The sequence below is a fragment of the Pseudoliparis swirei genome, chromosome 2 (assembly GCF_029220125.1).
Source record: "Pseudoliparis swirei isolate HS2019 ecotype Mariana Trench chromosome 2, NWPU_hadal_v1, whole genome shotgun sequence".
In the NCBI taxonomy this organism is placed as follows: Eukaryota; Metazoa; Chordata; class Actinopteri; order Perciformes; family Liparidae; genus Pseudoliparis; species Pseudoliparis swirei.
In genome coordinates, this window is record NC_079389.1 from 12,033,519 (window position 1) to 12,046,112 (window position 12,594).

The window sequence follows — 12,594 nt, forward strand, 5'->3', positions numbered from 1 at the left end:
AATACCTATCTGAGGCAAAATTAATAAATCATAAATAAATATTTGACCAAAATATAAACTTTACAGGCTTACCAAAAAACCCATTGAATTGGTCAAGTAGAACTTCCATGCTTCTTGTTCTCACCATTATAAAATATACCATTATTCTGATAACTGTTGTAATGAATGATTATTTTTATTAATATGTGGGTTATTTTCCTTATTGTTTGGTCTATGAAATGTCAGTTTATTATTCCAGTAGACAATGAAGATAATCATATACATCATATTTGAGAAGCTGGAACAAGATGTGTTGAAGTTTTGTTTAAATTTGTATTTGTGTTAATTGTCTATAAAATAATAGATTTTTTTTTAAACATTGTATTTCACCATGTATTGCATGCTCAGATGCTAGGAATTATTACAAATATATATATATCTCAAATTGTACACTAAAATGCACAAGTTAGAAACAAATGAGAGCTTCTGTTTGTGATCAGTCTCAACCCTTTTGTATTCTGGATAAGTCATCTTGTAAAACTACTTTTTTTCTAAGCGACTTATTTCAAATGTAAATTGTAAAACTGTCCCATTTCAAACCACTTCTACACAAGGAGACACTCTTACATCCCTTACGGCACAATATTTATTCAACAATATACAGATTAATTTCTCTCTACATCTCAGACTGATCTGCAGTTTTTATATTCATCTTGCTTTGACCTTTGTACATTTTATATATACAAGATTTAAAATAAGTCTCTCCATTTATACAACATCAATAGTACAGTGTTATCACATGGCCCAGCAGCTTCCCTCGAAGAACCGGAATAGCTTCATCAGGGGTAGATCATCGGTTTATGTTTCCTACACCAACTAACGTCTTAGAGCCACGGAGCAGCAAACGGACAGAAGGGCCCGACATGCACCAGAGGCCCCGGTGTGGCCCTCTCTCTGGAGGGCAGTCACTGGATGACAAATGGATGGTCCTTTGATTCCACCCACATGAGCGCTCCTTCCACAGGGTGCAGAAACAGAACCGCTGACTGGGGCGCGGCTGAGCACGTGCACCTTCAAAATCAGCTTCAATGCATGTGCCCACGGATCAATAACAGCTGGTAACACCAAAAATGAAAAAAAGAGGGGAAAACATGTTGCATAGAATCAATTCTGACTAACAGAAATGTTGGTGCTGCCATTTTATTTAAATGTGGCCTTTTGATAAACTCCTGAGACCTTCCAGACCCCCGTAACATTTTTTTTTTTGGTTTTGAAAAGAAAAAATATATAGCTGTACCCTTTGAGACTAACAAAAATAGCGTTGTGTTGGATGTGACATCACATATAATTACTACTTTAAAGAGACTGAAACCCTGGATTGAGTGTATACACGTTTGCACATATATAATAGATATACATATATACGTATATATATTATTTCAATATCTTGAGGAGAGATGGATTAAAGTGCATAAAACAAAGCCCACAGTTATCACATGCAGGACAAGAAATGAACTTCATCCGCCAGCGACTGGCTGACCAACAGCAACCTTTCACTTTCACATTGGGATGTTTTTTGAAATGCAAGTGGACCTGATGAGAAGTTGTCTTTAGTTTATTAGTCTACTAAATGAATAGCAGATCATGTTTATAGCCAGTCAACTTGTATCAACATTCACAGGCTGCTGTTCATTTCCCGCCCTGATCACATGCAGATAACACGAGACACTGAGGAATAATGGTCTATCCGGTACTCCAAGTCCACATACAGTACCAACATGGCTGCTGGTCACCTTGGCCCGGGGCACTCATTAATGACACAAACACGTCACCCGTTTTAAAAACAGCAACAACAACAACAAAAATAAGGTGCCACTCAACTCACGGGCAAAAATACAGCAACTGGGACCTCGGCTCGTCGTGAGCCACACAGCACAGGGCCGGGAGAGGGGGAACTGGAGCTGCACTCCTCTCTTCTTCCTCCACAGTCCAGAGGGAGGAAGAGGAGGAGGCGAGTCCAAAGAGGCTTTTGGGCCTGAAATGTTTAAGGCTAAAGCGCAAACAGGACTCCCTTGGGCCCAGGAGCAGCTCGACAGTGAGACGTTCACTGCAGACTGAACTCACTTGTATATACAGAGTTCACTCGCTCTCCTTTTCACACCAGCATGTGAGCACAACAGCGGACATTACAGAACACGGACGCATAATATACCGCTTCTACATGTGAACAGCAAACAGTGAGTGTGTCACACACACACACACACACGCCTGTGACGAGCAAATTCATGGCAAAAAAAAAAAGTTGAAGCTGCATCGAACGGCACGTTGAGCCATACGTCCAAACATCCCTTTTTGTGTCCTGTAACTTTAAAATAAGACCAGTGAACAGAAAGAAAAAGGCATTTTTAAGCTTAAGACACACAAGCAAAACAAGATGTCCGTAAGGACAGGATGTGTATTGGCACATCTGGCAAAGACGAGGACGAGACTCGGGTTCGGCTCGCTGGCCGCTTCACGCGCGCGGGCACGAAACATGCAGACGGCGCCGTGTCCGGGTCCCCCGGACGGGGCAGGGGGCCACAGAAGGCCGGCTAGCACTGTGCAGATGCAGGCATTTAACAGCAGAGATTCAAACTCCCATGCACAGGAGCAAACAAAAAGAAATTACAATTGCACTTCAAAAATGACATTATGAGCCGGCCTGTACTAGGGAATTCAAATAATCAGGGTTATTCCGATGTGGGTGTCAGTGTGGAGACAGTCCTGTTCTTGTTTTGCAGCTATTTGTAGTGAAGTGGTGCGATTGAACTGAAATGCGACACACACACACACACACACACACACACACACACACACACACACACACACACACACATACACACCTAGTGTGAAACCAGTTTGGTCCCCATGGTTTAATCCCCCAAACTGTTGGAGTGCTCCAGTTTCAAAGCTAACGGGGTCTTTAAATCCTGCGTCTGAGTGGCAGGGTGAACACACAATGAGGTCGAACAAAATGTTTCATGAGCGGCCAATCAGAGCACAACACGTGAGACGATCGCCACGGCGACTGCTGATGAGCATCGACTGTACTCGCCTGCGAAAGGCAGGCCGTCCCAGGCTCAGTGTTGACCCCACACACAAGCTAATGCCTGGAACACACACCTACAAGTGCTTTCAGATGGAAGGGCCCATGAAATGGTTTAAACCATCATAACAATGCAATATAAAATAGTCACTGCCTTTTAGCTTCAGACCCAAATCTGCTAAACTGTTTTAATCCAGTTCTCCCCAAAGATTCACCATCGGGTATGACATCACAAGATGAACTCATCCCTCTTGTAGCTGCACAGTCGTGATTTCCTTCAGATTTGTCCAGCTAAAAGCTCAGGTTTTTCAGTTTACAACAATTTTAAAAGTTGGAATTTACAGATCAAATGAGTATATGATCATTACAGATTCAATAAAAAAAGGTCATGGGCTGAGAACTAGAGAATCACTTTGGTGGTGCGACTCATCCCTCAGACAAGAGAAGAAAAACAAATGTTACTTTCTTTGGATTGTGATTTTAAAACATTTAAATGGATTTTTATTCATTAAAACCATTTATGCCTCATTAAAAACAACAATTAACAAGGAAGATAATCCGCTAGATTGATTGCACGTGAGCCCGGGAATGAACGGGGGAGGAATGAAGAGAAAGAGCAATAATCCTCACTCTTCTCAAACATGAGCGACAGTAAGTTTTTATTGCCGATTCATTTCAGGAACTATCAATTCTGAAATGTCATATATAGATCTGCAGCTCGCGTGGCCTCCTTACGAGTCTTCTCTCAACGTGTCCTCCTGAGGCAAGTGTCTACGTGGAATGCTCCGCTCGGTCAGAAGGGAGGATGCAGTGACACGCTGGACTGGAGTTACAGCAGCGGGCAGTCGTCAGTTACTACACCAGCAACCACTGCCGGTCAAGATTGCAATAGACGTTAAAAGAGTGGAGACACAACGCCTGAGCACAAACAAACACACATGCACGCACACACACACACCAATACAGATAGGTAGACAGAAGTTGTCATAGTAGGATTGTTAAAAGTTGCAGTGTGAGTGTTATGAACCGGTATTTTCCTGTACGTGTGTGTGTGTGTGTGAGTGTGTCTGCATTGTGTTAGACCTGTGATATGATCTGCATGTTGAAACTGGGGGAGCGGGACTGCTTGGTGAGAGGAGCTCCTGGAGACAGGCGGTCCTGGGGGTCCTCTGGCCTGATGAGGGGCTCCTCCTGCAGGCTAATGCTGGAGTGGCGGTGGGAGCTGCCTGCTGGACGCCTCCCTTCTTTCTCAGAGCCCCCCGCCGACTCTCGCTCATCATGACCTCCCGTCAGGTTGAAATTCATGCAGTCAAAGGACTTGCTGGAGAAGGTGCTGCCAGTCCGCACCAACGAGGGCCCCACGGGGAAGCTCAGGCGCTTCTTTATGGGGCTCAGGTGGATGTCATCCAGATTGATGCTGGCTGGAGGCGACTGCAGCTTCTGGTGCCTCCTCACAGCAGCCTGGTGATCCGCTGCCAAATCTGCCTCCCTCTCCTGTTCCTTCTCTCGTTCCCTCTCCTGTTCCCTCTCCTGTTCAATCTCTCGTTCCCTCTCCTGTTCAATCTCTCGTTCCCTCTCTCGTTCCCTCTCTCGTTCCCTCTCCCGTTCCCTCTCCCGTTCCCGGTCCTTCTCTCGTTCCCTCTCCCGGTCCTTCTCCCGGTCCTTCTCCCGGTCCTTCTCCCGAGACAGCCGGGCCGTGATGGCTTTCTTGATGCTGCTGCTGCTGTTCAGGCTGCCGCCCCTCGGCCCCACGCTGCCCCCCGCCTTGGTGGCGCAGGGCTGGCTGCTGTTGGACGCCCCGGAGGAGAAACCCTCGTCCGGGTCGTTGATGTTGAAAGAATCTTCCCCGCTCATCCCGTCAGCATCTGAACATACACAAACAGACAGAAAGCATGATAGACAAAAAGAAAGATGAGCAAGGCAGACGTCTGAGGTTATGTTGACACATATTTAAATCTGACCATAAACTACATCTCAATATTTCAGTTTTTTTCTTTTTTAAAGAAAATCTTGACACAGCATCTGTAAACAATTTCCAAAATGACTAATAGTGAAGAGCCCAAATTCAGAATCTAGACAATTTTATCTTCCTCCAGAGAACTGCTTCTTGTTCATTATGATGTAAACAGGCCTGCAACATACTCGGATTATTTGGGCAATACGACTAAAATGTTCAGGGTTTATACATAATGCATTATACATCAGCAGTCTGGATGAATAGCCTTCTAGCAAGCCACCACGAACACACACTAATGAACAGACCCGGCTACTTCATGAGCTCAAACATCAGGCACCAAACAGAAGTACAAGTCAGTACGGGAGACGATGACCTTGAGCTTTGATCATCCAATGTGACTCAGACAGACTAAAATCGGACTAGGAGAAGTGAGCGTTCAATAACCTGCCGGATGAGAGAGCAGAGCGTGTCAAGCAAAAGGTGTCGCATTCAAAATATATTGGATTCAAATATTTCCTGATTAATTGACAGAACAAGCACAACATTGACATCCAAGCAATTCAACATTGAACAATCCATCTATGACATCATTGTTGGAAGGCTGAAAGGGAAAAAAAGATGATGAATTGAGTTAGAAAAAAAATCATGTTATTGCCATACAGTGCAGGCTGAAGCCTGTTAATCCGAGGAGACAGAGGATCAGCCGTCTGTCTCCGCCATGCACCGTCGGGACAAGCAAGAATGGACAGCAGGGAACCGCAGGCAGCACCGGAGAAGGAATGGAGAAACCGAGAAGAAAAGAAGGTCTGGTCTGACATGCACATGACAGGAGGAGGAGACACATGCTCTCCCGCACCATCCCTCGTTCCTCCTGCAGCGCCGGCCCGGCGGTCAGAGGGCTGCCAGGCGGAGTCCAGCCTGCCAATTTGCGGAGAGTCCGTACACCTCATCGGATCAATGGCGCTCCTGTCAGCGCCGACCGCCCACAAGACTCAACGGGCCGGTCTGCAAGCCGTCACAAGCCAAGCCCAGACGAAGAGCTCCAATTTTCTGTTTGCAATTAAACAGTTGTGTTTTGGATGTTTTAGCCTGTTCAACTCATTTACTGGATATGCTTGCTCTTGGTTTCTATTCATGGCTAATCCATGAATTCATTTATAATCAGTCAGCAGAGCTCGACATGTGCTTGAGACACATAACGAAGCAGTATGTCCAAAACTCATAACCTGCTGTGTTCACGTCCTTAAGTTAAAAAGCCTTTATTACCGTGGCGACATGATCAACGTGATGCGCTGTTCTGTCATTTAAAACATGTTTGGCAGCCAAATTAACTAAATTAAGAGATCCATACATCCTTAAACACACCAATAGTGAGAGTTCACTTTTCAACAGCAGAATGTCCAGTGGTTGTTCAGACATTGAAAGATCGATCATCTTTACAAGAATCAGTTATCTCTTGGGAAGCCTCTTTCTACGTAAGGAAACAACTTAAAGATGAGTTCACCAGCCGTTCAGACCTTCATGATGACTCATGACCCTCAGAGAGACGCTGACCGTGAAGCCAGGAAATGAGCTGCTCTTCAGTCATGTCAATGATTTAAAGATATGTAGAAACATGGAGCAACCACGCATGGATAAGGACACACTAAGCCAGACTGACTGGGCCCCGTGACGGGCCCCGGCACTCGGATGCCTTCTAGTTCAAAGTATTGTATTTGTAAACCGTGACAATGTCCAGTCCTACGATACGTCCGTGTTCCAGGCTTCCCGTATGTTACGTGACGTTTTTCGAAGCATTTTCTTAAGCGTGCACATGCGTGATGAGAGGCATGTTCCCACTCACTGCGCGGAGGAGAAGAAACGTGGCGGAACAGAAAGTGTGCAGACAATAAAGCCGGCGGACTGAAACGCAAAACGGACGGCCCTCTTCCTCCAGCATGGCGGCAGCAGATGGCCTCAGTGAGCCAAAACGTGTGGCGCTGTCAAACACCGCGAGAAGTACAACAGACCTGTAAAACGGATGTCATTTATAGAGAAAATTAATTTATAAAACCAATTATCAGACATGGAGAGTTGAGAAAGCCTGGAGTAAAAGGTCAAGCTGCAGGCTGGGCACTGAACATGCTCAGTGAGTGACAAGGGCAGCATGATGAGGAAAGAGGATGTATGACATGACAGGCCCATGCAAAATGGCCACCTTCAAACCCAGAATAGGCGACTCTTCATTTGTTGAGACGAAAAATAGTCGTGGTCTAAAGTATGAGAGTGGTTGCCTGACTTATAGCCTGGATGAGTTAGGACACTATGGGGAAGTGAAGAGGCAGCCAAAGAAGGAACGGCATAGGTAACGTTGAGGAGGAGGAGAGGGCTGGTGGGGAGGATACAGATCGAAGGGGCACCTCCTCCCGAGACCCTCTCTGCTCTGAGTGTCCGCCCCTGTCCCCTACCCTCAAATGTGATGGGGGGAATGACGCTGCTGCTGTGGTGGCTGCGAGGCCGCCCTTCTCTCTCCTCTTTGGCTTTGGGGTCCCAGGGAGGAGGGAGGAGGGCGGTGGTGGCGGTGCTGAGCGAGGCTAGGAGGATTGACGATGAGGCTCAACTCTGCTGCGGTTGAGTCGTCAAAACAATCTGGGAGTCAACAACACAGATGGGGAAACGGGTTTCTTTAGTGGCAGCAAGCCTCAACCCATTTGGGCCTCATCACGGCACAGCAGGCCTAACAGCCGTTTGTAAATTCACTTTTAGAACACAATGATATAGTTTAAATTAACTGCTCTATTTCATCGCTCGTCCACTGGGTGAGACGGAGTCAGTCGGATCTACAGGCACCATTTGGTCGTGGGTATAAACGACAAGCCTGGAAGTTTAGTGGCGATACAAAGATCAGCACACACTTGAGAAAAGGCAGATAAAGAGCAATCAGGAGCAGTGAGTGGGACAAGCACTAAAACACGGAGTCTACAGGACGACAAACACATACAATAACTGACACGAAACGCCACTGGGACGATGCTACTGGTGGGACTGGTTTACACAGAAGCAGGGTTCCTTCTCACGGCTATGGACAAACGGCAGATATCAAATAGTTCCCTCTTGTGGCAGTTCACTGATCGGGAAAAAAGTTTGTAAGTTTACAACTTAAACCAAGACGTAATACTGGTGCTTTTTCTTGCACACAACATCCAAGGTTATTGAGAGATCTACTGTGCCGTCGTCACATTCACGGTGATCCCTCCTGCACTGAGGCCCGGCTCACGATGACGGGTCTTCCCGTTTCTGCTGCAGTCTTACCGTCTCTCTTCCAGCGGTGGCGTCGTATGGAAGCAGTCGTGATGGCTGAGATAGAGATGCGGCTGCTGGTGGGGGTCACCTCCACTTGGAGCACTTTGCGCCCACGCGGCTCATCGGGAGCGCTGGCTGGCAGAGAGTTCTTCATGGCATTCGCCAGCTGGAGGCGACACGTGCAGATCGATAAGCAATCACACGATCAAAGCAGGGTTGCTTCACAACACTTGAAGTCTGATTGGGACCCGGATACAGCCGTCATCACTGATTTTAAGGATTGCAGAGAGCCTGTGCCGATTCGTGTGAAACATGGCAGAAGCATTGTTTTACGACATTGTTTGGGATTTGAGTCGAGCTCGTGAAACAGTGGAAGACGATGTGATGGCGCTGTGGTTCTTACCAAGAGAGGCTGGGAGTAAAGCTCCAGCTGGGCTCGGTACAGAATGTCCTCCAAAGCTTCCCGCCCCATCGCCCACTCTCCATTGTATCTGCACATCACACAACACAAACGCATGCACAGCTACGTTTAACAACGTCATGTGGTGAGCTTCTTTCAGTCAACACGAGTGTCTGACAAAATGCCGTGATGTCTGAGTCACATCCCTGTGAATTATTATTAGCTATGTAGTGTCTGCAGCTTCAGGGAGGGAGGAAAGGAGAAGTGCGTCTGCGTCCGTTTAACCGGAGCTAAACCTAAAGGGTTTTACAAGAAAGATTTTTACAGGGACCACATTAATTCCTTGGGAATTCTGTGAAAATCACTAAAAATCAAGCACACAAATTATTGTTTCAACTGCTAATTTGTGCAAATAAATACTAATTCAAAAGATGTGCAAATAGTGTGAATAAAGGATGATTGGAAGGGCATGGAGAGGCCAATCTTTGTGTTCATCCACTGGCACTCTGCTATAGATGAGTGTCACAACCTCGTAGTCAATCAAGCGTGATTAAAGGAACAGCTGCCAGAAATAAAGACAATACAAATTAAAAGATATTATTTCAAAAAGACCCGCACGGCTGAAGTATCTTTGATCCGGACACATGCACGAGTTTCCCTTTAGACTCGAGATGAAAAGGATGGAATGAATGGGCAGGTAAAAACAGACTCTCTGATGATGTGAAGGCTGGTAAATCGGTCCGGAATACATTTTAAACCTGATGATCACAATAAAAGTTGCCGTGTCCGTTTATTCTAATATCCATGCGCGTCTTTCTCCTCTCTCTCTCTCCACGTGGTATTACTGCACAGTAGCAGACATAATAACCTAAATTTCTTTGTATCCATGTCAAGCACCAAGGTCCCTCTGCACGTGTGTTTCTCTGGCTTCATGTGCGCCTGCTCCAGCTAAGGGTGTATGTGAGAGCTCAGGCTGGCTAAAAAGGCTATTATTTTTGCACAAAGTCTGTTGTTTTTTTTCCAGCTGCACCGACTGCTCCAATCTCCAGGTTGCTGCTCTGAACCGTCACGGGGCCAGCGAGGCGGAATGCATGCTCATTCTCCCCGGCCCTCTCCTTGCTCCAACATCCTCAACCGTGGTGATTCCAGTCACGATCATATCAGGGGATCCATCTACAAGGACGCGCTATCATCGATGAGCCGTAATCAGCTTTGCAAGGACTGTCCTCATAGTGGCTGAAACACAATGCACTGCTGATGTAATCAGTCTGTACAGTAGGGAGCGTCTGTCCTTGGAGTGCGAGCATATGGTGTTCGGAGATATTCTGCAGACGGCAGCAAACTAGAATAGAGACTTGCTCACTAGTGATGTCCCACAGAGGCACAACACCTAAAATCAGAAACATTATTTTATGTAGCTCAAAAAGGAACTCACTAGGGTTGTCCACGACTAAAAAAACCATAGTCGACAAATTGATTTGTCGATTTTAATCAACATATCTGTCAAACTGAGTTACTGTGTTTAACAATAGCACTACTTTAAATGTTTTGTTAAACCAGAGATGTGCTTATAAGTTTCTTGGAAATAAGTCAGTCAGCTTGAAAAAACCTTTTAAAAAAGACTAATTGACTAGTCTTAGTCAACTAAGACTACAACGAGATGTACATGACGGTATCTGTGAGGATAAGCAGTACACACATGATTATCTTCCTCCTAATCATGTGCTATTCAATGATCTTCCAATGAAGAGTGGAGATGTGTAAAACATGGACGAAAGGCACTTACGGCAGCTATAATTGATATGTTAAATAAAAATGCATCAAATCACAATGGAATTTTTTTTTTACAATATGAAAGGCGTCGTCTGCACCTGCAGAGAATTATGACTTGAATCTGCAGTTCGGCTAAACAGAGATTTATAGCATCTTACAGCTCATTGTCAAGCTGTCTGGCTGCAATTTACTGTTTTGTTCTTTCAATGTCACCGCTGCTATAACATTATATATTTCAAATGTTTATCCATCAGGTGGCCTTCAACACAACTCCAAATAAATGATAATTTTGCTCCATAAGTGCTGGATGCGTATGAGCAAATGTTTGTGAACAAGTTGGACGCAACTATCAGGAATTGCAGCTTTACAAATACATACATGGCGTGATAAATGGCGGTCAGCATCTGCACCATGAACTCGGGGTCCAGCAGCACGCGGTTGCACGGTGCCCTCCAAAGCTTCTGCTGCTGTCGGGGGAAGCCACATACACACAGCCTGAAAAGGGAACACGCACACAGTCACGTAAAGTGAGTGAACTCATACAGCAAAGAGAGTATCAGATGAGCCTTGATGAGGAAAGAAAAACTACAAAAAGAGCAAATGCATCAAACAGTGAGCAAGGGCAGCAATATTTACACTTGTAGAGGTCAAGCAAGGTTAGAAGACGGGGTGTTTGGGGTCAACACATTGAGGCGCAACTCAAAAACTGAGCGTTGTGCGTCGTGCTCTGAGAGCTTCACCGTTTACCATCTGTCTAGAGGCTGAGCTCGCTTCAAGCAATGTCTGACTGCTCAGTAGGGAAGTCTCTATATCCTGAACAGTCTGCAGTGGAACAATCACCGGGCGGCGGCTCCGCTGCAGGGCCTCATATTGTGAATTCCACATTGATCCTTTCTCTTAACCCCCGGGCAGCTCAGTGTTTCCCAGTCGCACAGACTCAGACACGTATCCGGCAGTGATGCTTTCATCTGGCCTTTCAACTGAGCCCTAATGAAATCATATTTATCAAATCGCCCTGCAACCAGGACAGTCTGTATCGAGGTCAGTGTAGGGCTACGGGGTAGGGGAGGTGACTTAACGCTTGGTTCAGTAGAGCAAATAATGGAGGAAGAGTAGACGTGGCCACTAATTAGGTACAGAAAGGACAAAACTGTTGGTGATAAAAGTGAGATTTTTTTTTTTAAAGGGCACATGGTTTTCATATGCCTGTTCCTCACCGTGAGCTCATTCTGCAGACAGACTGATAGGAAGATAGGGGCATGTACACCACCGCAGAGTTGTAGCAGAGCATGAGGAAGCACAGCACCTCAAACCTACAGACAGAAAAAGGTATGAATCAAGCACAGTAATAGACTCCTACACGGGTCAAACTAACCAATTTAAGAGAGAAAGCACCAATATTATGTCAAACTTCAGCTAAACCCCATTCCATCCAACAATTTCACTATGAACTGTAAAATAGTCTGTTCAGCAAATGCCTCAGCAGCTTAGTTCATTGTGAACTACTGTACTGAATGTAGATGCACACATCCCACTAAACTCACATCACCCCAACACACACACACACACAACCATGTCAGTGGTGTAGAGTCTGGACATATGCAGGGTAAGTGATTTATAGTTGATTGCTGCAATATTTGACGATAAGGAAGGGATTGGTACTGGAATTGATCCAAATTATGTGACATATTGCGATTTATAGATATGATTCAACTGTTAATTATAAGTGTTCCCTTTTTAAACACAGAATAGGTCATTTCTATATATATGTGATTGGGTTAGGGTAAATAAAATATTACATTTGAGTTGAAGTGATAATCTCTTTTGACAGACACATGATAGTTTAGAGCAGTGCATTGTTTAGAGATGTGTGTATGGTATCATACTGGAGACAACACTGGTGCCTAGGGTGAAAAGATAAATGGTTGTAGTGAGATGAAACTATCTACTATAAATTATTAATTTTCAGATGGGTACAGATATTAGTATTGTGCATTCCTATCTGGTGCATGTGCGTTTTAGTCTGCGTCTGTGTTGATAGTGGATAACCAGCAGGGACCTCGAGTGTAAGGGCCATCATTGACTGTGCGCCCTGGGATGTAAATGTCCTGGTTATAC

At 45.3% G+C, this 12,594-nt stretch overlaps 1 protein-coding gene across 3 annotated transcripts in view; it reads right to left on the bottom strand.

Moving 5' to 3' along the window:
* Positions 1–607: 607 nt before the first annotated feature.
* LOC130203393 (hyccin 2-like) overlaps positions 608–12,594 on the bottom strand; it is a 36,107-nt gene continuing 24,120 nt past the window's right edge. For 2 of the 3 annotated variants that reach the window (XM_056429524.1, XM_056429533.1), the window contains exons 8-13: positions 11,694–11,789; positions 10,855–10,971; positions 8,707–8,794; positions 8,313–8,469; positions 4,148–4,929; positions 608–3,934 (exon numbers count right to left, since the gene is read on the bottom strand). In XM_056429524.1, the coding sequence (XP_056285499.1) occupies positions 3,920–3,934; positions 4,148–4,929; positions 8,313–8,469; positions 8,707–8,794; positions 10,855–10,971; positions 11,694–11,789 (1,255 nt within the window). In that variant the 3' untranslated portion in view covers positions 608–3,919. Of the gene's footprint in view, positions 4,930–8,312; positions 8,470–8,706; positions 8,795–10,854; positions 10,972–11,693; positions 11,790–12,594 lie in introns of all 3 variants that reach the window. The other variant, XM_056429542.1, reaches the window with a different exon arrangement.